The 25,064-nt window shown below is 41.4% G+C and overlaps 1 protein-coding gene and 23 non-coding genes across 24 annotated transcripts; all 24 read left to right on the top strand.

Annotated features, from left to right (window-relative positions):
• Positions 1-522: 522 nt before the first annotated feature.
• Positions 523-595, top strand: trnaf-gaa (transfer RNA phenylalanine (anticodon GAA)). Its single transcript has one exon. It is a non-coding gene; the product is annotated as a tRNA-Phe (tRNA).
• Positions 596-1,592: 997 nt separating this feature from the next.
• On the top strand, positions 1,593-1,665 carry trnaf-gaa (transfer RNA phenylalanine (anticodon GAA)). The gene has a single exon. It is a non-coding gene; the product is annotated as a tRNA-Phe (tRNA).
• Positions 1,666-2,092: 427 nt separating this feature from the next.
• On the top strand, positions 2,093-2,165 carry trnak-uuu (transfer RNA lysine (anticodon UUU)). Its single transcript has one exon. It is a non-coding gene; the product is annotated as a tRNA-Lys (tRNA).
• Positions 2,166-2,666: 501 nt separating this feature from the next.
• trnaf-gaa (transfer RNA phenylalanine (anticodon GAA)) lies at positions 2,667-2,739 on the top strand. The gene has a single exon. It is a non-coding gene; the product is annotated as a tRNA-Phe (tRNA).
• Positions 2,740-3,162: 423 nt separating this feature from the next.
• On the top strand, positions 3,163-3,235 carry trnak-uuu (transfer RNA lysine (anticodon UUU)). The gene has a single exon. It is a non-coding gene; the product is annotated as a tRNA-Lys (tRNA).
• Positions 3,236-3,736: 501 nt separating this feature from the next.
• On the top strand, positions 3,737-3,809 carry trnaf-gaa (transfer RNA phenylalanine (anticodon GAA)). The gene has a single exon. It is a non-coding gene; the product is annotated as a tRNA-Phe (tRNA).
• A 425-nt stretch (positions 3,810-4,234) lies between these two features.
• trnak-uuu (transfer RNA lysine (anticodon UUU)) lies at positions 4,235-4,307 on the top strand. The gene has a single exon. It is a non-coding gene; the product is annotated as a tRNA-Lys (tRNA).
• Positions 4,308-4,808: 501 nt separating this feature from the next.
• On the top strand, positions 4,809-4,881 carry trnaf-gaa (transfer RNA phenylalanine (anticodon GAA)). The gene has a single exon. It is a non-coding gene; the product is annotated as a tRNA-Phe (tRNA).
• Positions 4,882-5,306: 425 nt separating this feature from the next.
• trnak-uuu (transfer RNA lysine (anticodon UUU)) lies at positions 5,307-5,379 on the top strand. The gene has a single exon. It is a non-coding gene; the product is annotated as a tRNA-Lys (tRNA).
• A 501-nt stretch (positions 5,380-5,880) lies between these two features.
• On the top strand, positions 5,881-5,953 carry trnaf-gaa (transfer RNA phenylalanine (anticodon GAA)). The gene has a single exon. It is a non-coding gene; the product is annotated as a tRNA-Phe (tRNA).
• A 426-nt stretch (positions 5,954-6,379) lies between these two features.
• trnak-uuu (transfer RNA lysine (anticodon UUU)) lies at positions 6,380-6,452 on the top strand. Its single transcript has one exon. It is a non-coding gene; the product is annotated as a tRNA-Lys (tRNA).
• Positions 6,453-6,953: 501 nt separating this feature from the next.
• On the top strand, positions 6,954-7,026 carry trnaf-gaa (transfer RNA phenylalanine (anticodon GAA)). The gene has a single exon. It is a non-coding gene; the product is annotated as a tRNA-Phe (tRNA).
• A 424-nt stretch (positions 7,027-7,450) lies between these two features.
• trnak-uuu (transfer RNA lysine (anticodon UUU)) lies at positions 7,451-7,523 on the top strand. The gene has a single exon. It is a non-coding gene; the product is annotated as a tRNA-Lys (tRNA).
• Positions 7,524-8,025: 502 nt separating this feature from the next.
• On the top strand, positions 8,026-8,098 carry trnaf-gaa (transfer RNA phenylalanine (anticodon GAA)). The gene has a single exon. It is a non-coding gene; the product is annotated as a tRNA-Phe (tRNA).
• A 425-nt stretch (positions 8,099-8,523) lies between these two features.
• Positions 8,524-8,596, top strand: trnak-uuu (transfer RNA lysine (anticodon UUU)). Its single transcript has one exon. It is a non-coding gene; the product is annotated as a tRNA-Lys (tRNA).
• A 502-nt stretch (positions 8,597-9,098) lies between these two features.
• On the top strand, positions 9,099-9,171 carry trnaf-gaa (transfer RNA phenylalanine (anticodon GAA)). Its single transcript has one exon. It is a non-coding gene; the product is annotated as a tRNA-Phe (tRNA).
• A 427-nt stretch (positions 9,172-9,598) lies between these two features.
• trnak-uuu (transfer RNA lysine (anticodon UUU)) lies at positions 9,599-9,671 on the top strand. The gene has a single exon. It is a non-coding gene; the product is annotated as a tRNA-Lys (tRNA).
• A 501-nt stretch (positions 9,672-10,172) lies between these two features.
• Positions 10,173-10,245, top strand: trnaf-gaa (transfer RNA phenylalanine (anticodon GAA)). The gene has a single exon. It is a non-coding gene; the product is annotated as a tRNA-Phe (tRNA).
• A 427-nt stretch (positions 10,246-10,672) lies between these two features.
• trnak-uuu (transfer RNA lysine (anticodon UUU)) lies at positions 10,673-10,745 on the top strand. Its single transcript has one exon. It is a non-coding gene; the product is annotated as a tRNA-Lys (tRNA).
• Positions 10,746-11,247: 502 nt separating this feature from the next.
• On the top strand, positions 11,248-11,320 carry trnaf-gaa (transfer RNA phenylalanine (anticodon GAA)). Its single transcript has one exon. It is a non-coding gene; the product is annotated as a tRNA-Phe (tRNA).
• A 427-nt stretch (positions 11,321-11,747) lies between these two features.
• trnak-uuu (transfer RNA lysine (anticodon UUU)) lies at positions 11,748-11,820 on the top strand. The gene has a single exon. It is a non-coding gene; the product is annotated as a tRNA-Lys (tRNA).
• A 502-nt stretch (positions 11,821-12,322) lies between these two features.
• trnaf-gaa (transfer RNA phenylalanine (anticodon GAA)) lies at positions 12,323-12,395 on the top strand. Its single transcript has one exon. It is a non-coding gene; the product is annotated as a tRNA-Phe (tRNA).
• A 426-nt stretch (positions 12,396-12,821) lies between these two features.
• On the top strand, positions 12,822-12,894 carry trnak-uuu (transfer RNA lysine (anticodon UUU)). Its single transcript has one exon. It is a non-coding gene; the product is annotated as a tRNA-Lys (tRNA).
• A 2,357-nt stretch (positions 12,895-15,251) lies between these two features.
• Positions 15,252-24,519, top strand: vamp3 (vesicle-associated membrane protein 3 (cellubrevin)). The gene is made up of 5 exons (XM_003441522.4): positions 15,252-15,386; positions 20,045-20,123; positions 21,412-21,570; positions 21,844-21,895; positions 22,481-24,519. Coding segments are annotated over exons 1-5 (309 nt in total). The 5' UTR covers positions 15,252-15,384; the 3' UTR covers positions 22,498-24,519.
• The last annotated feature ends 545 nt before the right edge of the window (positions 24,520-25,064 follow it).

Here is a 25,064-nt window from a genome sequence, read left to right as displayed (position 1 = left end):
CAGGGTTCAGGTCCCTGTCCAGGTGTCTCCTTGGGAACCTTATCCTTGCCCTTTGGTGGTTCCATGTCTTTAACCTAACAAGCTCAGTTGTTCTTGATAGTTCTGTGACCTCATTGTCATTTGTAGCAAAGTCCATAGACTGCAGGTGGAATGACGATGTGGGATTTGTAGATCTCAGGGACAGAGGCCTCTTTCAGATAATCCCAGCATACAAGCTCTGTAAAGAATCTTTCCCTGCCCCTTGGTCCAACTCACCGCCAGTTGGTTCTCAGCTCAGCTCCTTTGCTAAACCCGGTGTCCAAGACATGCCAATCTCACTTTAACTTTTTTTCTATCTTACTTTGGGTGGGACAACATTTAAGAGAGCAAAGTTCATGACAGTTCACTGTTAAATCCAAAGCTTAAAAGTTCACTTCACACTGATTCACTGTCTCAGTGGGTCAGCTGTAGTGCGGTTTGGCCAGCTGTAGACCTGACTGGTCATTACAATGCAATTTTTGAGCACTTTCCTTTGCAAAATGTGCCGAAATAGCTCAGCTGGGAGAGCGTTAGACTGAAGATCTAAAGGACCCTAGTTCGATCCTGGGTTTCGGCAAAGCTCTTTTGGTCACCATCTAGGGCATGGTAGGTTTGTTGGTAGGACTTCATTATACGGCCTACAACTACGTGGATCATTCCCATCAAATGAGAAAACAAACACAGATGGTGCAGCTTGCAAACGTCCATCAAGTGGAGGTGGGATTTGAAGAAGGTCCTCCTCCAGACGCTCCCAGTCCTCACCCATTATACCATTGACTTACCTAGGGCTTGGTAGGTTGGGTGGTCACACGTGGTAATACAGCCTAGCGATGTTTCCCCTAGAATTAAATCCTTCCCTTGGCTCTTGTCTGAAATGATCATTTAATAATATCTAACTGTAAATCCTCACCAGTACCTACAGTAAAATGAGAGGATAAGCGTTCACATTTTTACAGAAAAGAAAGACAATATGTGGCCCAGAGGACAAACACGTGGCTCTTGTTACCTGGCTAGCTCAGATAGAAGAGCATCAGACTTTTAATCTGAGGGTCCAGGGTTCAGGTCCCTGTCCAGGTGTCTCCTTGGGAATCTTATCCTTGCCCTTTGGTGGTTCCATGTCTTTAACCTAACAAGCTCAGTTGTTCTTGATAGTTCTGTGACCTCATTGTCATTTGTAGCAAAGTCCATAGACTGCAGGTGGAATGACGATGTGGGATTTGTAGATCTCAGGGACAGAGGCCTCTTTCAGATAATCCCAGCGTACAAGCTCTGTAAAGAATCTTTCCCTGCCCCTTGGTCCAACTCACCGCCAGTTGGTTCTCAGCTCAGCTCCTTTGCTAAACCCGGTGTCCAAGACATGCCAATCTCACTTTAACTTTTTTTCTATCTTACTTTGGGTGGGACAACATTTAAGAGAGCAAAGTTCATGACAGTTCACTGTTAAATCCAAAGCTTAAAAGTTCACTTCACACTGATTCACTGTCTCAGTGGGTCAGCTGTAGTGCGGTTTGGCCAGCTGTAGACCTGACTGGTCATTACAATGCAATTTTTGAGCACTTTCCTTTGCAAAATGTGCCGAAATAGCTCAGCTGGGAGCGCGTTAGACTGAAGATCTAAAGGACCCTAGTTCGATCCTGGGTTTCGGCAAAGCTCTTTTGGTCACCATCTAGGGGATGGTGGGTTTGTTGGTAGGACTTCATTATACGGCCTACAACTACGTGGATCATTCCCATCAAATGAGAAAACAAACACAGATGGTGCAGCTTGCAAACGTCCATCAAGTGGAGGTGGGATTTGAAGAAGGTCCTCCTCCAGACGCTCCCAGTCCTCACCCATTATACCATTGACTTACCTAGGGCTTGGTAGGTTGGGTGGTCACACGTGGTAATACAGCCTAGCGATGTTTCCCCTAGAATTAAATCCTTGCCTTGGCTCTTGTCTGAAATGATCATTTAATAATATCTAACTGCAAATCCTCACCAGTACCTACAGTAAAATGAGAGGATAAGCGTTCACATTTTTACAGAAAAGAAAGACAATATGTGGCCCAGAGGACAAACCCGTCGCTCTTGTTACCTGGCTAGCTCAGATGGAAGAGCATCAGACTTTTAATCTGAGGGTCCAGGGTTCAAGTCCCTGTCCAGGTGTCTCCTTGGGAACCTTATCCTTGCCCTTTGGTGGTTCCATGTCTTTACCCTAACCTAACAAGCTCAGTTGTTCTTGATAGTTCTGTGACCTCATTGTCATTTGTAGCAAAGTCCATAAACTGCAGGTGGAATGACGATGTGGGATTTGTAGATCTCAGGGACAGAGGCCTCTTTCAGATAATCCCAGCGTACAAGCTCTGTAAAGAATCTTTCCCTGCCCTTGGTCCAACTCACCGCCAGTTGGTTCTCAGCTCAGCTCCTTTGCTAAACCCGGTGTCCAAGACATGCCAATCTCACTTTAACTTTTTTTCTATCTTACTTTGGGTGGGACAACATTTAAGAGAGCAAAGTTCATGACAGTTCACTGTTAAATCCAAAGCTTAAAAGTTCACTTCACACTGATTCACTGTCTCAGTGGGTCAGCTGTAGTGCGGTTTGGCCAGCTGTAGACCTGACTGGTCATTACAATGCAATTTTTGAGCACTTTCATTTGCAAAATGTGCCGAAATAGCTCAGCTGGGAGAGCGTTAGACTGAAGATCTAAAGGACCCTAGTTCGATCCTGGGTTTCGGCAAAGCTCTTTTGGTCACCATCTAGGGCATGGTGGTTTGTTGGTAGGACTTCATTATACGGCCTACAACTACGTGGATCATTCCCATCAAATGGGAAAACAAACACAGATGGTGCAGCTTGCAAACGTCCATCAAGTGGAGGTGGGATTTGAAGAAGGTCCTCCTCCAGACGCTCCCAGTCCTCACCCATTATACCATTGACTTCCTAGGGCTTGTAGGTTGGGTGGTCACACGTGGTAATACAGCCTAGCGATGTTTCCCCTAGAATTAAATCCTTGCCTTGGCTCTTGTCTGAAATGATCATTTAATAATATCTAACTGTAAATCCTCACCGTACCTACAGTAAAATGAGAGGATAAGCGTTCACATTTTTACAGAAAAGAAAGACAATATGTGGCCCAGAGGACAAACACGTGGCTCTTGTTACCTGGCTAGCTCAGATGGAAGAGCATCAGACTTTTAATCTGAGGGTCCAGGGTTCAAGTCCCTGTCCAGGTGTCTCCTTGGGAACCTTATCCTTGCCCTTTGGTGGTTCCATGTCTTTACCCTAACCTAACAAGCTCAGTTGTTCTTGATAGTTCTGTGACCTCATTGTCATTTGTAGCAAAGTCCATAGCTGCAGGTGGAATGACGATGTGGGATTTGTAGATCTCAGGGACAGAGGCCTCTTTCAGATAATCCCAGCGTACAAGCTCTGTAAAGAATCTTTCCCTGCCCCTTGGTCCAACTCACCGCCAGTTGGTTCTCAGCTCAGCTCCTTTGCTAAACCCGGTGTCCAAGACATGCCAATCTCACTTTAACTTTTTTTCTATCTTACTTTGGGTGGGACAACATTTAAGAGAGCAAAGTTCATGACAGTTCACTGTTAAATCCAAAGCTTAAAAGTTCACTTCACACTGATTCACTGTCTCAGTGGGTCAGCTGTAGTGCGGTTTGGCCAGCTGTAGACCTGACTGGTCATTACAATGCAATTTTTGAGCACTTTCCTTTGCAAAATGTGCCGAAATAGCTCAGCTGGGAGAGCGTTAGACTGAAGATCTAAAGGACCCTAGTTCGATCCTGGGTTTCGGCAAAGCTCTTTTGGTCACCATCTAGGGCATGGTGGTTTGTTGGTAGGACTTCATTATACGGCCTACAACTACGTGGATCATTCCCATCAAATGAGAAAACAAACACAGATGGTGCAGCTTGCAAACGTCCATCAAGTGGAGGTGGGATTTGAAGAAGGTCCTCCTCCAGACGCTCCCAGTCCTCACCCATTATACCATTGACTTACCTAGGGCTTGGTAGGTTGGGTGGTCACACGTGGTAATACAGCCTAGCGATGTTTCCCCTAGAATTAAATCCTTGCCTTGGCTCTTGTCTGAAATGATCATTTAATAATATCTAACTGTAAATCCTCACCAGTACCTACAGTAAAATGAGAGGATAAGCGTTCACATTTTTACAGAAAAGAAAGACAATATGTGGCCCAGAGGACAACCCGTCGCTCTTGTTACCTGGCTAGCTCAGATGGAAGAGCATCAGACTTTTAATCTGAGGGTCCAGGGTTCAAGTCCCTGTCCAGGTGTCTCCTTGGGAACCTTATCCTTGCCCTTTGGTGGTTCCATGTCTTTACCCTAACCTAACAAGCTCAGTTGTTCTTGATAGTTCTGTGACCTCATTGTCATTTGTAGCAAAGTCCATAAACTGCAGGTGGAATGACGATGTGGGATTTGTAGATCTCAGGGACAGAGGCCTCTTTCAGATAATCCCAGCGTACAAGCTCTGTAAAGAATCTTTCCCTGCCCCTTGGTCCAACTCACCGCCAGTTGGTTCTCAGCTCAGCTCCTTTGCTAAACCCGGTGTCCAAGACATGCCAATCTCACTTTAACTTTTTTCTATCTTACTTTGGGTGGGACAACATTTAAGAGAGCAAAGTTCATGACAGTTCACTGTTAAATCCAAAGCTTAAAAGTTCACTTCACACTGATTCACTGTCTCAGTGGGTCAGCTGTAGTGCGGTTTGGCCAGCTGTAGACCTGACTGGTCATTACAATGCAATTTTTGAGCACTTTCATTTGCAAAATGTGCCGAAATAGCTCAGCTGGGAGAGCGTTAGACTGAAGATCTAAAGGACCCTAGTTCGATCCTGGGTTTCGGCAAAGCTCTTTTGGTCACCATCTAGGGCATGGTGGGTTTGTTGGTAGGACTTCATTATACGGCCTACAACTACGTGGATCATTCCCATCAAATGGGAAAACAAACACAGATGGTGCAGCTTGCAAACGTCCATCAAGTGGAGGTGGGATTTGAAGAAGGTCCTCCTCCAGACGCTCCCAGTCCTCACCCATTATACCATTGACTTCCTAGGGCTTTGTAGGTTGGGTGGTCACACGTGGTAATACAGCCTAGCGATGTTTCCCCTAGAATTAAATCCTTGCCTTGGCTCTTGTCTGAAATGATCATTTAATAATATCTAACTGTAAATCCTCACCGTACCTACAGTAAAATGAGAGGATAAGCGTTCACATTTTTACAGAAAAGAAAGACAATATGTGGCCCAGAGGACAAACACGTGGCTCTTGTTACCTGGCTAGCTCAGATGGAAGAGCATCAGACTTTTAATCTGAGGGTCCAGGGTTCAAGTCCCTGTCCAGGTGTCTCCTTGGGAACCTTATCCTTGCCCTTTGGTGGTTCCATGTCTTTACCCTAACCTAACAAGCTCAGTTGTTCTTGATAGTTCTGTGACCTCATTGTCATTTGTAGCAAAGTCCATAGGCTGCAGGTGGAATGACGATGTGGGATTTGTAGATCTCAGGGACAGAGGCCTCTTTCAGATAATCCCAGCGTACAAGCTCTGTAAAGAATCTTTCCCTGCCCCTTGGTCCAACTCACCGCCAGTTGGTTCTCAGCTCAGCTCCTTTGCTAAACCCGGTGTCCAAGACATGCCAATCTCACTTTAACTTTTTTTCTATCTTACTTTGGGTGGGACAACATTTAAGAGAGCAAAGTTCATGACAGTTCACTGTTAAATCCAAAGCTTAAAAGTTCACTTCACACTGATTCACTGTCTCAGTGGGTCAGCTGTAGTGCGGTTTGGCCAGCTGTAGACCTGACTGGTCATTACAATGCAATTTTGAGCACTTTCCTTTGCAAAATGTGCCGAAATAGCTCAGCTGGGAGAGCGTTAGACTGAAGATCTAAAGGACCCTAGTTCGATCCTGGGTTTCGGCAAAGCTCTTTTGGTCACCATCTAGGGCATGGTAGGTTTGTTGGTAGGACTTCATTATACGGCCTACAACTACGTGGATCATTCCCATCAAATGAGAAAACAAACACAGATGGTGCAGCTTGCAAACGTCCATCAAGTGGAGGTGGGATTTGAAGAAGGTCCTCCTCCAGACGCTCCCAGTCCTCACCCATTATACCATTGACTTACCTAGGGCTTGGTAGGTTGGGTGGTCACACGTGGTAATACAGCCTAGCGATGTTTCCCCTAGAATTAAATCCTTGCCTTGGCTCTTGTCTGAAATGATCATTTAATAATATCTAACTGTAAATCCTCACCAGTACCTACAGTAAAATGAGAGGATAAGCGTTCACATTTTACAGAAAAGAAAGACAATATGTGGCCCAGAGGACAAACCCGTCGCTCTTGTTACCTGGCTAGCTCAGATGGAAGAGCATCAGACTTTTAATCTGAGGGTCCAGGGTTCAAGTCCCTGTCCAGGTGTCTCCTTGGGAACCTTATCCTTGCCCTTTGGTGGTTCCATGTCTTTACCCTAACCTAACAAGCTCAGTTGTTCTTGATAGTTCTGTGACCTCATTGTCATTTGTAGCAAAGTCCATAAACTGCAGGTGGAATGACGATGTGGGATTTGTAGATCTCAGGGACAGAGGCCTCTTTCAGATAATCCCAGCGTACAAGCTCTGTAAAGAATCTTTCCCTGCCCCTTGGTCCAACTCACCGCCAGTTGGTTCTCAGCTCAGCTCCTTTGCTAAACCCGGTGTCCAAGACATGCCAATCTCACTTTAACTTTTTTTCTATCTTACTTTGGGTGGGACAACATTTAAGAGAGCAAAGTTCATGACAGTTCACTGTTAAATCCAAAGCTTAAAAGTTCACTTCACACTGATTCACTGTCTCAGTGGGTCAGCTGTAGTGCGGTTTGGCCAGCTGTAGACCTGACTGGTCATTACAATGCAATTTTGAGCACTTTCATTTGCAAAATGTGCCGAAATAGCTCAGCTGGGAGAGCGTTAGACTGAAGATCTAAAGGACCCTAGTTCGATCCTGGGTTTCGGCAAAGCTCTTTTGGTCACCATCTAGGGCATGGTGGGTTTGTTGGTAGGACTTCATTATACGGCCTACAACTACGTGGATCATTCCATCAAATGGGAAAACAAACACAGATGGTGCAGCTTGCAAACGTCCATCAAGTGGAGGTGGGATTTGAAGAAGGTCCTCCTCCAGACGCTCCCAGTCCTCACCCATTATACCATTGACTTCCTAGGGCTTTGTAGGTTGGGTGGTCACACGTGGTAATACAGCCTAGCGATGTTTCCCCTAGAATTAAATCCTTGCCTTGGCTCTTGTCTGAAATGATCATTTAATAATATCTAACTGTAAATCCTCACCGTACCTACAGTAAAATGAGAGGATAAGCGTTCACATTTTTACAGAAAAGAAAGACAATATGTGGCCCAGAGGACAAACACGTGGCTCTTGTTACCTGGCTAGCTCAGATGGAAGAGCATCAGACTTTTAATCTGAGGGTCCAGGGTTCAAGTCCCTGTCCAGGTGTCTCCTTGGGAACCTTATCCTTGCCCTTTGGTGGTTCCATGTCTTTACCCTAACCTAACAAGCTCAGTTGTTCTTGATAGTTCTGTGACCTCATTGTCATTTGTAGCAAAGTCCATAGGCTGCAGGTGGAATGACGATGTGGGATTTGTAGATCTCAGGGACAGAGGCCTCTTTCAGATAATCCCAGCGTACAAGCTCTGTAAAGAATCTTTCCCTGCCCCTTGGTCCAACTCACCGCCAGTTGGTTCTCAGCTCAGCTCCTTTGCTAAACCCGGTGTCCAAGACATGCCAATCTCACTTTAACTTTTTTTCTATCTTACTTTGGGTGGGACAACATTTAAGAGAGCAAAGTTCATGACAGTTCACTGTTAAATCCAAAGCTTAAAAGTTCACTTCACACTGATTCACTGTCTCAGTGGGTCAGCTGTAGTGCGGTTTGGCCAGCTGTAGACCTGACTGGTCATTACAATGCAATTTTTGAGCACTTTCATTTGCAAAATGTGCCGAAATAGCTCAGCTGGGAGAGCGTTAGACTGAAGATCTAAAGGACCCTAGTTCGATCCTGGGTTTCGGCAAAGCTCTTTTGGTCACCATCTAGGGCATGGTGGGTTTGTTGGTAGGACTTCATTATACGGCCTACAACTACGTGGATCATTCCCATCAAATGGGAAAACAAACACAGATGGTGCAGCTTGCAAACGTCCATCAAGTGGAGGTGGGATTTGAAGAAGGTCCTCCTCCAGACGCTCCCAGTCCTCACCCATTATACCATTGACTTCCTAGGGCTTTGTAGGTTGGGTGGTCACACGTGGTAATACAGCCTAGCGATGTTTCCCCTAGAATTAAATCCTTGCCTTGGCTCTTGTCTGAAATGATCATTTAATAATATCTAACTGTAAATCCTCACCGTACCTACAGTAAAATGAGAGGATAAGCGTTCACATTTTTACAGAAAAGAAAGACAATATGTGGCCCAGAGGACAAACACGTGGCTCTTGTTACCTGGCTAGCTCAGATGGAAGAGCATCAGACTTTTAATCTGAGGGTCCAGGGTTCAAGTCCCTGTCCAGGTGTCTCCTTGGGAACCTTATCCTTGCCCTTTGGTGGTTCCATGTCTTTACCCTAACCTAACAAGCTCAGTTGTTCTTGATAGTTCTGTGACCTCATTGTCATTTGTAGCAAAGTCCATAGGCTGCAGGTGGAATGACGATGTGGGATTTGTAGATCTCAGGGACAGAGGCCTCTTTCAGATAATCCCAGCGTACAAGCTCTGTAAAGAATCTTTCCCTGCCCCTTGGTCCAACTCACCGCCAGTTGGTTCTCAGCTCAGCTCCTTTGCTAAACCCGGTGTCCAAGACATGCCAATCTCACTTTAACTTTTTTTCTATCTTACTTTGGGTGGGACAACATTTAAGAGAGCAAAGTTCATGACAGTTCACTGTTAAATCCAAAGCTTAAAAGTTCACTTCACACTGATTCACTGTCTCAGTGGGTCAGCTGTAGTGCGGTTTGGCCAGCTGTAGACCTGACTGGTCATTAGAATGCAATTTTTGAGCACTTTCCTTTGCAAAATGTGCCGAAATAGCTCAGCTGGGAGAGCGTTAGACTGAAGATCTAAAGGACCCTAGTTCGATCCTGGGTTTCGGCAAAGCTCTTTTGGTCACCATCTAGGGCATGGTGGGTTTGTTGGTAGGACTTCATTATACGGCCTACAACTACGTGGATCATTCCCATCAAATGGGAAAACAAACACAGATGGTGCAGCTTGCAAACGTCCATCAAGTGGAGGTGGGATTTGAAGAAGGTCCTCCTCCAGACGCTCCCAGTCCTCACCCATTATACCATTGACTTACCTAGGGCTTGGTAGGTTGGGTGGTCACACGTGGTAATACAGCCTAGCGATGTTTCCCCTAGAATTAAATCCTTGCCTTGGCTCTTGTCTGAAATGATCATTTAATAATATCTAACTGTAAATCCTCACCAGTACCTACAGTAAAATGAGAGGATAAGCGTTCACATTTTTACAGAAAAGAAAGACAATATGTGGCCCAGAGGACAAACCTGTTGCTCTTGTTACCTGGCTAGCTCAGATGGAAGAGCATCAGACTTTTAATCTGAGGGTCCAGGGTTCAAGTCCCTGTCCAGGTGTCTCCTTGGGAACCTTATCCTTGCCCTTTGGTGGTTCCATGTCTTTACCCTAACCTAACAAGCTCAGTTGTTCTTGATAGTTCTGTGACCTCATTGTCATTTGTAGCAAAGTCCATAGACTGCAGGTGGAATGACGATGTGGGATTTGTAGATCTCAGGGACAGAGGCCTCTTTCAGATAATCCCAGCGTACAAGCTCTGTAAAGAATCTTTCCCTGCCCTTGGTCCAACTCACCGCCAGTTGGTTCTCAGCTCAGCTCCTTTGCTAAACCCGGTGTCCAAGACATGCCAATCTCACTTTAACTTTTTTTCTATCTTACTTTGGGTGGGACAACATTTAAGAGAGCAAAGTTCATGACGGTTCACTGTTAAATCCAAAGCTTAAAAGTTCACTTCACACTGATTCACTGTCTCAGTGGGTCAGCTGTAGTGCGGTTTGGCCAGCTGTAGACCTGACTGGTCATTACAATGCAATTTTTGAGCACTTTCCTTTGCAAAATGTGCCGAAATAGCTCAGCTGGGAGAGCGTTAGACTGAAGATCTAAAGGACCCTAGTTCGATCCTGGGTTTCGGCAAAGCTCTTTTGGTCACCATCTAGGGCATGGTGGGTTTGTTGGTAGGACTTCATTATACGGCCTACAACTACGTGGATCATTCCCATCAAATGGGAAAACAAACACAGATGGTGCAGCTTGCAAACGTCCATCAAGTGGAGGTGGGATTTGAAGAAGGTCCTCCTCCAGACGCTCCCAGTCCTCACCCATTATACCATTGACTTACCTAGGGCTTGGTAGGTTGGGTGGTCACAGGTGGTAATACAGCCTAGCGATGTTTCCCCTAGAATTAAATCCTTGCCTTGGCTCTTGTCTGAAATGATCATTTAATAATATCTAACTGTAAATCCTCACCAGTACCTACAGTAAAATGAGAGGATAAGCGTTCACATTTTTACAGAAAAGAAAGACAATATGTGGCCCAGAGGACAAACACGTGGCTCTTGTTACCTGGCTAGCTCAGATGGAAGAGCATCAGACTTTTAATCTGAGGGTCCAGGGTTCAAGTCCCTGTCCAGGTGTCTCCTTGGGAACCTTATCCTTGCCCTTTGGTGGTTCCATGTCTTTACCCTAACCTAACAAGCTCACTTGTTCTTGATAGTTCTGTGACCTCATTGTCATTTGTAGCAAAGTCCATAGACTGCAGGTGGAATGACGATGTGGGATTTGTAGATCTCAGGGACAGAGGCCTCTTTCAGATAATCCCAGCGTACAAGCTCTGTAAAGAATCTTTCCCTGCCCCTTGGTCCAACTCACCGCCAGTTGGTTCTCAGCTCAGCTCCTTTGCTAAACCCGGTGTCCAAGACATGCCAATCTCACTTTAACTTTTTTTCTATCTTACTTTGGGTGGGACAACATTTAAGAGAGCAAAGTTCATGACGGTTCACTGTTAAATCCAAAGCTTAAAAGTTCACTTCACACTGATTCACTGTCTCAGTGGGTCAGCTGTAGTGCGGTTTGGCCAGCTGTAGACCTGACTGGTCATTACAATGCAATTTTTGAGCACTTTCCTTTGCAAAATGTGCCGAAATAGCTCAGCTGGGAGAGCGTTAGACTGAAGATCTAAAGGACCCTAGTTCGATCCTGGGTTTCGGCAAAGCTCTTTTGGTCACCATCTAGGGCATGGTGGGTTTGTTGGTAGGACTTCATTATACGGCCTACAACTACGTGGATCATTCCCATCAAATGGGAAAACAAACACAGATGGTGCAGCTTGCAAACGTCCATCAAGTGGAGGTGGGATTTGAAGAAGGTCCTCCTCCAGACGCTCCCAGTCCTCACCCATTATACCATTGACTTACCTAGGGCTTGGTAGGTTGGGTGGTCACAGGTGGTAATACAGCCTAGCGATGTTTCCCCTAGAATTAAATCCTTGCCTTGGCTCTTGTCTGAAATGATCATTTAATAATATCTAACTGTAAATCCTCACCAGTACCTACAGTAAAATGAGAGGATAAGCGTTCACATTTTTACAGAAAAGAAAGACAATATGTGGCCCAGAGGACAAACACGTGGCTCTTGTTACCTGGCTAGCTCAGATGGAAGAGCATCAGACTTTTAATCTGAGGGTCCAGGGTTCAAGTCCCTGTCCAGGTGTCTCCTTGGGAACCTTATCCTTGCCCTTTGGTGGTTCCATGTCTTTACCCTAACCTAACAAGCTCACTTGTTCTTGATAGTTCTGTGACCTCATTGTCATTTGTAGCAAAGTCCATAGACTGCAGGTGGAATGACGATGTGGGATTTGTAGATCTCAGGGACAGAGGCCTCTTTCAGATAATCCCAGCGTACAAGCTCTGTAAAGAATCTTTCCCTGCCCCTTGGTCCAACTCACCGCCAGTTGGTTCTCAGCTCAGCTCCTTTGCTAAACCCGGTGTCCAAGACATGCCAATCTCACTTTAACTTTTTTTCTATCTTACTTTGGGTGGGACAACATTTAAGAGAGCAAAGTTCATGACAGTTCACTGTTAAATCCAAAGCTTAAAAGTTCACTTCACACTGATTCACTGTCTCAGTGGGTCAGCTGTAGTGCGGTTTGGCCAGCTGTAGACCTGACTGGTCATTACAATGCAATTTTTGAGCACTTTCCTTTGCAAAATGTGCCGAAATAGCTCAGCTGGGAGAGCGTTAGACTGAAGATCTAAAGGACCCTAGTTCGATCCTGGGTTTCGGCAAAGCTCTTTTGGTCACCATCTAGGGCATGGTGGGTTTGTTGGTAGGACTTCATTATACGGCCTACAACTACGTGGATCATTCCCATCAAATGGGAAAACAAACACAGATGGTGCAGCTTGCAAACGTCCATCAAGTGGAGGTGGGATTTGAAGAAGGTCCTCCTCCAGACGCTCCCAGTCCTCACCCATTATACCATTGACTTCCTAGGGCTTTGTAGGTTGGGTGGTCACACGTGGTAATACAGCCTAGCGATGTTTCCCCTAGAATTAAATCCTTGCCTTGGCTCTTGTCTGAAATGATCATTTAATAATATCTAACTGTAAATCCTCACCAGTACCTACAGTAAAATGAGAGGATAAGCGTTCACATTTTTACAGAAAAGAAAGACAATATGTGGCCCAGAGGACAAACACGTGGCTCTTGTTACCTGGCTAGCTCAGATGGAAGAGCATCAGACTTTTAATCTGAGGGTCCAGGGTTCAAGTCCCTGTCCAGGTGTCTCCTTGGGAACCTTATCCTTGCCCTTTGGTGGTTCCATGTCTTTACCCTAACCTAACAAGCTCACTTGTTCTTGATAGTTCTGTGACCTCATTGTCATTTGTAGCAAAGTCCATAGACTGCAGGTGGAATGACGATGTGGGATTTGTAGATCTCAGGGACAGAGGCCTCTTTCAGATAATCCCAGCGTACAAGCTCTGTAAAGAATCTTTCCCTGCCCCTTGGTCCAAACATTTTTTTCCAAATGGTATTTGACTTGTCCATGTGTGCATCCACAACTTTTAGACAAGGTTAAAGGTGCCAGTTTTGGTTAGCATCTTCTCAGTTCAAGGCGATGTAAAACTCACTTCACTGTGGACAGTAAGGCTCGTGTTCAAGCAGTTTCCAGTCCATCGCAGGGTTGAGCCTTCATGATTCCTGGGTTCTTCAAAACATCCTAACCAATTTCCTCACATCTGACCGTGTGTCATGGCTCAGCGGCCCAGGAAGAGAGATGGACATAGGTGCAGATTCCAAAACTGGAGGCGTGTAGCAAGTTTAACAAAGATGTTTATTTACAGAAAGGAGGGAACAAACTCAAACTAGACTGTGACTATGAATTTAAATTCGCATGAGTTGGAGAAAGGCAGGAGGGGGCAGGGGCGAGTCTGAGATCCAGGTGAGCACGGAGCATGACGCTGGAACGCAGGGAGGCAGGCAGGTGAGAATGGCAATTAGACTGAGAGGTTTTACCAGCAGCTGGAGACCAGGATCCAGGTAAGCAAGTATGGCAATGGGTGAAATGTGAGCTCTGAGAACAGGCTATGAAACAGGAGAGGAAGGTAAGTACACATACTACAGTTTAATCGAAAGAATGTGAGGCCACAGACTAACATTGGTTAGCAGATAATCTGGCGAGGACTAATTGAGTGTGTCGATCCTGTATACTGCTGGAGTAATTGCCCAAAGGTGGGTAGCCAGGGAGGAGCAACAAGTCTCTACCCAGAGGAGGAGAGCTGCTGCTGGAGAAAATACCGTGACTCACCCAGACCGTGATAGTTTGGGTCATCTTCCAGACATCTTCCAGCCTGTATGCATACTTTTAACCCTGTGTGGATTATAGAAAAAACAAACAAATCAAACATATGCACTCAGTTCTAGTTTTCTTAAACTCAATAAAGATGTATTCTGTACAATCATTTCACCCTGGAGAAAGACCAGTTCAAAAAATCATTAGAAGCCCAAAATTACCATGACATTTATGCCCATGATGAGTGTATGTAAACTTCTGAACACAACTGTAATGGGATCATTTCTGTTGCTAAGTAAATTATAGGCTATTGTTTCCTTCCTGTGGCCTTTGATTACCCCAAAACACATATCATTGTGCATTTTGATCACTGTGTAATGTAAATTTTTAATGCTGTTATCCTTCAGAAGTAAACTCGGTAAACTCTGTCATAAATTAAACTCGTGTAGGCCACTGTTGTGTTGTTGCAGAATTGTTTTTGCATTAGTTTTGTATGATATGAATCCATTAATAAAGCATTTTAGGGAATTAGCACCTGCTCTCTTAAACCACATAATACAACTCAGTGACTGACACAAAAACAGACTGCGTTCAGTTTTTACAGTTTAAGGAAGCACTTAAAGATCGATTTGTTCTAAATGTTTCATATAAATCTACTATACATGCGTACACACACATATATACTCTCTTTAACAGTTTGAATGAAGAAAGTGTCGGTACTCCTATTTTTTCAGTTGTTGGTGGTTAGTGGTTGTTAATGACGTGTGGATGGGGATGAGTTTTTGTTCTCATAAGTCACATGCTGATCACGGGCTTGGGTGGTCGCCTGCTCCTTGCCTGTCTACTGTAGTTTGCAAATAGAAATTAAATAAATAAAAGGTGAAAATAGACTGATTTGAGGCGTTACCTCTTTAATGGTTATTGACTAAGGTGTGCGAAGTGTGCGTTGCTTTTCACATTTTGCGTTAATAATGGTAGGCATGCGGCAGCTATAAGCCACGACCTCTTTAATGTTGCCTTCACGTGCTCACCGCAAACTCATACTTTGACCAAATAAAGTAGTTACCAGATAGTATGATCCAATTTTGTAATTTATTTCTTTAAAATAATTTAGTACTGTAAAAGTTTATGTAATTACTGTAAGTTTGCAGGGAAAATTCTTTGATTTTTTGATTTAAATGCTAAATGTAGTCAACTAAAGGTTAGTCACCAGGCTAAATGGGTTATTAAAATTTATTGTCACATATTATTGTATCGATATCGATTTGAAAAGAAATTTCTGAGATTTCTTTTCTTTTTTTTTTTTTTTTATTAAAGTACGCGTTTACCTTGTGAAATTTAAATACGTGTGATTGTTCCTAATTCCGGCAACCTTGAAAGCGGCACAAAAACCGCTGGTACGGCTGGGACTGTTACGGCTTGACAGTGAGCTCACAGGCAAAAATCACCAGCGGTGTCGTTTGAGGAAATTTCGTTTCACAATGTAAGTCTATCCTATACCACAAATTTTTACTTGTCAGTCAGATGTTGATGACCTCGCTTCCGTTTTTTTTCTGGTAATACTTCAGGACGCGGGCGCAAAAACAACGCCCAGAACTTTTGCTACTACCCTGCAACAAGTGCTAGTGCTCGTCTTCGAGACGTGAGCTAGCTAAACTTAGCTTAGCCACAGCAGCAACGCCGCATTAAAGTTGTCTAACGTTGCTCACTCCTCGTCATACCAACTTATCTTTGCTAGTTATGTAGGTAGTCAAGAAAGAGCGTACACAATCGGTTTGTATACAGGCCACAGCTGTTACTGTTACACAAATCTTACTGTTAGACAACGATATGTGCTAGCGTTTTAGTCTATGCTTAGAAACTACCGTTTCCTGTGTCGTTGGCCTATCTACAAGCTACTCCTGTATACTTTGTTTAAAAAAAAAAAAAAAAAAAATCTTAAAATGTTTGTGTATGTCCCTTTGTGATTTCTAATTTGGATATGACTAAAATAATAGCAAGACACAATCAAAGGCAACCCAAAGTTGTAAACAGGAAATGTATTAATGGCCGAAGTGTTTTATTTTTAATAGGTCGTAATCATGTTGATTACTGGGTAATTAAAATAAGTGTTAAACTATATCTAAGCTGAATACTTTCCACTCCAGTAATAACGGCATTACCGACAACGGGGTGCAAGTTATCTAACGTTATTTCCATCCCATCAGCATCTACTGTTTTTTTTTTTTTTCTTTGTTGACACAGTTAGGGACTGTACTCTGTGTGTTTCTCGGTCAATATGTGTATTAGTAGGCGCTTTGAAGCTTATGGGTAATGAAAGAACAAGGTAAGAGACGTGTTTCGTGAGTGTTTACTTTCTGGGAAGGTGTATTGCCTTACAGCATCAACAGAGGAAACTTTTTTTCTTTTTGAACTAATTTATTAAAAAAAGGTACAAATGTGAGTCTCACTACATAAAAGTGGGCATGCGCTATATTGTTGTGTATTATTTCTCCTACTTGCTCTTTATACAGTGCACATAGAGGCAGTGTACTTGGTGTTTTTGTAATGAATCACAGACAGATTTCCACAACTATTTTTGTCCATATTAAAAAAAAATCCTTGGCAGAGAATTTGCATGTCTTTCTGAAATTGAGTGATGATTTGATTAAACCATAAAAGTCTCTCTTTCATGATGTTACTTGATGGTAGTGGTTCAGTAGTATAGATACAACAGTGATGATGATATAAACTTAGGTCCCGGAATGTATGGATAGTAGATTTACAATGGATTTGAAATAAAATAAATCTATTAATGCGAGAGGGTTAACAAGAACATTCAATTAACCACGATCACAGTTTCTGGACTCAGTCCTTTATTTGAAGTGGTTCAAATGTAACTGGACAATTTACTCCAAAGTTGTTTTAATATTTCTCCATCATTCAATCAGCAGTATGGTTGGTAGTTGATTGCTTGCAACTCTAACATTTGCATTTGGAAACTGTGGCTGTGAATCCACAACATATGGTCAAATGGGAACTTAATTCAAATGACACAATAAAGCAAAAATAAAATTTATCTGTAAATTTTGTTCAGTGAGTTAAATTGAGGCTGAAAGGCGGGACTTAAATTGCATCTTGATTCCTGTCTTTTTATTCTAATGCATTGGTGAACATGGGTGTGTTGAGGCAGTGCTGAGCCAGCTCTGCCTTGCTGCCTTTTGAGAACCATTGCACATTACAACAGAACTGAGAACTTGTAGCTTAAATTGGTTTCATTGAAATGGAAAGGAAAATCATAGTGGACGGAAGATCCTAGGCTGCATCTGCATTTGGTTAATTTTTTAGTTACACCTTCAAAAGCCACTATCATCACTTGTTCCCAATTTGGGACCAGCAAAGTGGTGACATGCGAGTGTCTGCTTTTTGGCACTGGCACCAGTATTTATTTCTGTGGTTGTAGATTAGGCACATGCACAGCATTAGTAGAAAAGAGGTATGTGTAGACATGGTATCAGACCTACATAGCTCAACTAAAGAGTCTTCACGTGAACCCTGGCGTGAAAGAGAATCGGGTATAGCAATGGCAGAGGTTGCTATACCTAAACACAAATGTAAAACTACATAAACCTAAACATAGGCACACCAATGCACATTGCTAAACTAATTAACAATAATAGATTTTTATTCATTATTTACGTCTTTCCCAAAAAAGTCAAAGATAGAAACTCATAGAATTGAATACATAAAAATGAGTTCAATTAAAAGTATTGACCAAATTTTTTTTTTTTTTTTTTTGTTTAAACATAACACACATTTAGTAATCCACTCTTTACCCACTTGCTCTTCACTAATACAAAGACCAAACCAAACAAAAGAGAAGAGCGTTTACTGCATTTGTTTATTAAACCTACCTTCATTGTATCCTAGCTAGACATCACTTTGTTTTTAACTGAGCCAGAGAATGTTACCCAAGGGATCCAGCATTTTTATTTTTATTTTTTCCCAAGTGCATAAATTAGATGCTCTTTTTTTTTTTAAATGGCGTCACAGCTCTTGCCATGACCCTCTTTGAGGAAAAATGTGTTTTCATTTACAGGAAAGTGGGCTGTATGTAGATGGCACATAGTGAGCATGCAACCATCAATTTAAAATTATTATGAAACAGTCACGTGCACAATGGTACAAACACAATTGGCTCTGGTGAATATTACATGAATCTGAGGCTAATTTTATGTCTGTACTTGTGGGTAAGTTCAGGCCATTTTACATATTAGAGAACAAAGCCCACCACTGATGCTGTAGTGTAGTTTTGATACTAGCAGGAGCTGCAGGAAATCTATATCTACAGTTTGTAATAGTTTGCTTGTTTGTTTTTTGTGTTTTAAAAAATATTTGTATCAAATTCACGCAATCAAAATTCAAAATATTTTGTCTTTTTAAATATACGTGAATTAGACGTGGCTATAAAGTTGTTATCTTGGGGGCATAGAGGAGAAGCATTTAATCCACCCATTTCATATAGACTTCCTTTTGGAATGACTTGCATCATTGATTGTTTTTCCTCAGGAAACTGGGTACCTTTGGCTTCCAGACAGATGCTGTTTCTGTTCAGTTAACAGTGTTTTTTTTTCCTGTGTTTTGTTTTGGGGTTTGTTTGTTTTTTAAAATATAAACACATGTAGTGGGAGCAAGCTCTTGGCATCAACTATATTTTAGCAAACATGGGTGTGCCTGCTTATTAGGGCCAGACAGATGTAGGATTTTTAAGACTGGTAATTGATAAGATAAGATAAGATAACCTTTATTAGTCCCACACGTGGGAAATTTGTTTTGTCACAGCAGGAAGTGGACAGTGCAAAAGTTATGAAGGACAATTAGAATAAAAAATAAAAAAGAATAAATACAGTACACAATTGTACAGAATAGAATAAAAATAGAATAATATATACAGTAGAATAAATAGAGTAAAATATACAATAGGATAAGATAAAAATAGAATACAAATGTTATATACAACAGAGTGAAAAATACAACGGTTGCCAGAAAGATTATTGCACATTGTGTTATTGCACATTTGTGGATGTGTGTGATTGATCAGTTAAATGCTTTATTGTGGAGTCTGACAGCAGTGGGGAGGAAAGACCTGCGAAATCTCTCCGTCCCACACCGTGGGTGCCGCAGTCTCCCACTGAAGGAGCTGCTCAGTGCTGTCACAGTCTCATGCATAGGGTGGGAGATGTTGTCCAACAGGGATGACAGCTTAAATATTTGTTGATTTAAAATAAATAAATGTTGTTTTCTTTCAGAGAGGCCTGAGTCAGAATTTATGTAATTAATGGCCACGCTTGACTTAGACTGAGTCATAATAATCTTTGCATAGCCTTGGTGTAAATACCAACCCAACTTTCAAGTTTCAGTGTTACGAGAATTTATTGCAGAGCAATGCTCTTTCAGGTCAGGGGGTGGCAGTAAATAACCACTGTTAAAAAGCTATTGAGACAATGAATGCATATCATACTTAGGAATCTTAATAAATAATTATTTAAATTAATGGGAACCAGAAAAAAAAAAACCTTTTGCTTTGTCTTCATTTTATATTTTTGTTATTGTTTTTAACAGTTTCTTTGAGTTTAAGAAAAAAAAAAAAAAGGATGTGCATCAGATAATAATAAATGTGATGCTTGCTGTTTAAGCAGGACTATGTGGGACATCGTGTTATTTGAATAGCTTTTCCTGCTATCTGATGTCAGCTTTTTAACTGTTAATAAGAATATACTTGAACCATTATTTTGGGCAAGCATTTACTTAAGCCACATCACTGTCAAGTCTGTATGAAAAATAATCTCCTGCCACTTATTGTCTATCCTCAGTTGATACAATGGAGCATGACTTGAAACATCAGTGAGGTGTTTTTAATTTACTTATTTTTTTTGTGTGCGTGCATGGCTGACTATTGTGTACAATCAGAGACACTGAATTGTTCTGTTTTAGCTCACTATGAACTGTTACTCCTGTTGACCTTTAGCTATCCCACAGATTGGTTTCCTTTAAGGTTTTAGTTGGAGATTGTGTTGTTATGTAACAGAAGTTTCTAAGACATTTCACAGGCTAAGATTTACACAGTTGTTTTGTTTGTTTGTTTTTTGTAAATTTCATCAGGTCAGCAGTTGGTCCAGAAGGCTCTGCCGCAGCGGCCGGCAATAAGCGCTTGCAGCAGACGCAGGCCCAGGTGGATGAGGTATGATATATGTGAAAACTGGCTTCTATTTGATTTTAGCATTTAATTCGAGGCCCACTGTTCTATTCTCTTATAGCTTATTGATAAGGATCCCCCAAATAGGTTTCAAATCTTAATTCATGAGTGCTTTAGTGTTAGAAATGCGCCAGATCTTTTCCTCTTAAGTTAAGAAATTTGAAACCACCTCTCCAAAGATGCCTGCCCTTAATGCTGCTTCATCTCCAATTTCAGGTTCATTTCTCAGTTTATATGGTTATATAATGAAATGCTTATGTACCAATCCACCTGTACACAAATAAAGGACAAGATACAAGTAGAGAAAGATTCAATCAACAATTTGTATTTATTTATTTTTAATAATGGCATAGTAGCACAGCCGTAATCCAGGAGTGAATAGTTAAATAATGGAAAGATAGTGGGTGGAGTCACAGTGTCAAATAATAAAAAATCCTTTCAAGCTTCAAATCTTTAAATAACCTCATCTTGTCCAGTTTGCATCATTTCTCTCACCTAGCCCATGGCCTCGAACTCCACCCCTGTCTGTCTTCACTTGCTTTGTGTCACTCCCTCTTTTCCTTGATGTTGGTCTCACACAGAACCTTGCATAACTCTTGGCAGCAGTGTTACAATTCACCATAATGTGGAATAATTTGCTCTCTAATACTCCAAAAGACTGCCAAAGGACATTCAGTGAAAGGCAGTCCTCATCCAGTTTTGAGAAATGGCATTCAGAACCATGTCAGTGAGGCCACCAAGAAAATAGGCTGCCAAGTCTCACTCTTAATTCCCTTTACATCTCTCGCTCTCTCTCGCTCTCTCTCTCTTGGTTGTAGCCCCTCTCGGGATAAGCCACTCCTTCATAGATCTTTAACCTCAGCACGTCACACAAAGTGTCCAATTGGCTGCCAAACGTTTACATAATCACTGTCTCCATGGTTATGTAAGGCATGCACGGGCCTACACCCTCCCCTCCACCCTGCAGCTCTGTCTGAGAGGAGGGGCAGTAGTTGGGTTTGTGGATCAGTGGAACATATGGGTTACGTGTAATCTGTGTTTATGCACATGCATGTGTGTCTGAGTATATGTGGACTCAGTAAGCTAGAGTCTGTAGGAGTTATTTTACCCTGTTGATTTATTTATTTGGCGTTTTTCTTCTTCCTCTTTCTCTCCAGAGAAAAACAAATTAGGACAGATTTATTTACAGTGAAGGCTCAAGATTGCCTAATACCCATGTACATCAAGAAACAGATATTACAAAAAATGTATATTATGTTTATGTTTTGAGTAGGTGGTGGACATTATGCGTGTTAATGTGGACAAAGTGCTGGAACGTGATCAGAAGCTGTCTGAACTGGATGACCGAGCTGATGCACTCCAGGCTGGAGCCTCCCAGTTTGAGACCAGTGCAGCTAAGCTGAAAAGGAAGTACTGGTGGAAGAACTGCAAGGTGCTTAAACAAAGTTTGGTTCAAAAGTCACACACTTTCCACCACTTTAAATAACAATTACTCTAACTGATATGATGCACTCTATTTTTAAAGTCTTTATAGACTGAGGTTTACCAAATTGTTTTTATTTAACTACAAATTTTACAGTATATATTTGTATGACTTATGGTGAAGACTTCCTGTTTTTATTCAACAAAACGAGGAAGTATTACAGATGCAGTTCTTGCGTAATAGCTCCAATTAATTTGTGTGAATTTTCTTTAATTGTTTCAGATGTGGGCGATCCTGATAGCTGTCATTGTGATCATCATCGTCATCATTATTAGTGAGTATCAAGGATGTGCTCATCAACAGTTTTGTTACAGTTTGTGTTTCTTCAAGCATAAAGCCAAGCATTAAGAACTCTCTACAGTGTTGTAGTTTTGCAAACTGTGTTAGGTGTACTGCTAAATTGGTGCTCTTTTAAGAGGCAAAGACACATCAACTGTTCAAGATCATGTGATGTGTCATTTGATGACTTATCTGTCAGTCTGATAGAAAAGAGTTTGAAAGTTTACAGACTTTGCCCCCAAACATTTAAAAAGCTTTATTTACTTCAAGTTTTACATCTATCCATGTGCAAAGAATTCCACTTTTATTTAAGTCTCAGTCCAGAGTGTTGACACGGTCACTCTTTGGTCGTGTGCCCCCCTCCCCAAAATAATAAATGCTCATTATTCATGCTAGTTCATGTTATGGATGCAGTAAGCCAAGAAGAAGTACACCCAATTACATAATGCATCCTCTGTCTTTTGCCTTTATGGAATTCCCCCACAGATCCCCATCCAGGGTTCCTTTAGTGTCATATCTCTCTTTTATAATGTCTTATATAAAACATTTGGTTTAAGCAAACTTGTTAATTCATTCACAGTCTGGAATTACTCGTAAGTAAGCAACAGGAGGAGGAGGAGGGGTAGAAGACACGATAAAGAAGAGAAGTGGAGCCATGTGACTCGTGTCTCAGAGTAGCTCCACATTTTCCACCTCTACAGGGGTCTTCATTCTTTGTCCTGGATTGCCCTGTGTGTGCCTGTGTGCGTGTGTGATTGCTTATGTGCCTTTGTCACAGTTTTAACCTATAACATTACAAAATTCCAGACATTACTAGGATATATACATACCAAAGAAAACCAAAACGTATGTACAGAAATGTGTTTATAACTCGACTAAAGCCCAGTTATAAATATAAAGAGTCTAAATAGACTTTGGCAGAACACACACACATATATATACACACACACACACACACACATACTCAAACCTTAAGACTAGAATTGAAGAACACTGTAAACTCTCCTCATCTTGTATTTTTATATTTTATTAACAGTTCTTTGATTGCGTGTTCCAGGCTAAGAGAAGTGCCTTTAAGGATTAGCTGTTCAGTGGTATAGTTTAGATTGTAACAGTAATCCTGCATTTGGTGGAAGAGGTGCCCCTTCCCAGATTTAAAATATTTCTGCTCTTGAGAGTGTGACACCAGTATTTTCCTTTTCCTCTCTCATGCTTTTTCCTTCTTTAATTGGTCAGCTTTGCAAATATTAGTTGACCAGTGAAATCTAATTACTCATTTTATTTCTGCACATGGTTAAGTGCTGATCAGGTCCAATGTTTACGATGTTAATGTTAGATCTGAATGAAGAGAAAAAGTCATTCTGACAACACAAAACTTACTGGTAACTGGTAACGTACTGTTGAACCACCTCACTGTGTCCATTCCTGTTCATGTTATTTTCAGGCAGTGATTCGGATGCAGTAAAAGTTTGCATGAGCTTGTGTTTAGATTAAGTGCCTGTTTACTATGACCAGTATCCTTATTGCCTGACAAATTTGCCATAAAATGTAAAAGGAAAAAAAAAATTACAAACCCCCACACACACAGAAGTGCCATCATGGGGTATCAAGAGAGGAATTATCTCAATTAGTTGCTCTTACGTGTCAGAAAAATGGCCTTTATGTAATAATATCAACAATTAAGAGGAAAGAAAATCAGCAGTTTAATTTTAGACTTTAATAGGTGTCTCCAATGGAGAACAGCCAAAAATGCAGCCATACCTTCTGAACACATGCACCAGCCAGCCAGAGAACGAATAGTGCCTTGTGAGCTCCCTGTCCAGCAGATACTGTGCAGCTAGCCTGTGTGATCAGTTGAATTTAACCTTTAATAAAGACTTTTGTTTCTTCACACTGGCGTTGATCCATTCTTGTTGATGCACAATGCTTCTAACACAAAACAATTACATTCTAACATGCTATATTTGTCATACAGTAGCTTTATTTGCATTCTGTTAAACGTAGAGTTGATCATAGTTAGGCTATAGTACGTTTGTTGAGATGCTCAGGTCAGTACTGCTGAGCACCATGGGTGATTGAGAGTGGAAATATTTTGTTGGTCCATGGCATTGTGATACATGTGACATTAACACTGGATTTGGGATTGCTTTGTATATTATTTTCACTCTGTTTGGTATTTATAACTCCCAGAAGACTGTTTAGGTTACAGTTTCAGCGTTGTTGTTGTTTTTCTTGACTTCTAGCAATCATTAGCTTTTTTTCCCCCTCTCATACTGCTTGCGTGTTACTGATAGAGAAATGAACACTAACACAAATATGTACTTTTTTTTTTCCTTCTTTTTTTTTTAAGCATGTAGATTTAATCAGACTGTAGCCACAACTTAAATTTGTAGGCATGGAAATGCTTTTATGGGCCAGCTTTTTATTAACCATACATGGAATTGTCAACCTCATTATTTTTCTTTTTTTTTTTTTTTTTTTTTTTTTGTCCACGGGAATTTAAGATCTTATAACTTCCAGGCCTTGCTTCACTTCTGGAATGTACGTGGAAATATGTGCAATTCTGCTCTGTGGGCCCTAAATTTATTTTTGCTTGAATAAAACTGATGTTAAATCAAAGTGTCCTCTGATTTTTCTCATCTCTGACGTAACAAACGCCAACTATTGCTTTTTCCAAAAGGAGCCATGATGGCAAAATCATTTTTATTGGAGTCATATAAAGATAAATTCCTTCAGTGTGACACACAATGGTGTACAGTCCATCAGCTTTTACCCCAGTACAGTTTTTTTTTTTTTTTTTTTCCCCATGTTTCCTTCCTTTTTTTTTTTCTTTTTTTTTTTTTAACCTCAGTTCCACTCACTTGTAGGTCTTTCTGATAACCCCCATCAGTTCTAGTGATTATATATTTTATTATTTTGTTTTGTCTTTACAGAGTTGGGAATTTTTCAATTCAGGTTTAATTTAAAGGCAGGTTTAACTGAAAAAGTCAAATTGCAATAAAGATGTGGTAAAAGAATATATAACAGCTGCTCAAGTCTTGTTTGTGCTATCCAACAATAAAAGTCATTGTATCATTAAAAAAATATTCATGACTAACTGAGGATAATTAGGTTACATATTATTGTTGCAAAACTTTAAAATATAATGTTAAGTAATATTATTT

This window comes from Oreochromis niloticus, linkage group LG5, assembly GCF_001858045.2.
Source record: "Oreochromis niloticus isolate F11D_XX linkage group LG5, O_niloticus_UMD_NMBU, whole genome shotgun sequence".
Lineage (NCBI taxonomy): Eukaryota > Metazoa > Chordata > Actinopteri > Cichliformes > Cichlidae > Oreochromis > Oreochromis niloticus.
Note: the sequence above shows the minus strand (reverse complement) of the source record. Positions and strands in the feature narration are given on the sequence as shown.

What these genes read in the sequence shown, in the direction of transcription:
- vamp3 (XM_003441522.4), top strand. An exon ending in CGCAGGCCCAGGTGGATGAG is followed by an intron (nt 20,124 to 21,411) that starts GTATGATATATG and finishes TGTTTTGAGTAG; the next exon opens with GTGGTGGACATTATGCGTGT. An exon ending in ACTGGTGGAAGAACTGCAAG is followed by an intron (nt 21,571 to 21,843) that starts GTGCTTAAACAA and finishes TAATTGTTTCAG; the next exon opens with ATGTGGGCGATCCTGATAGC.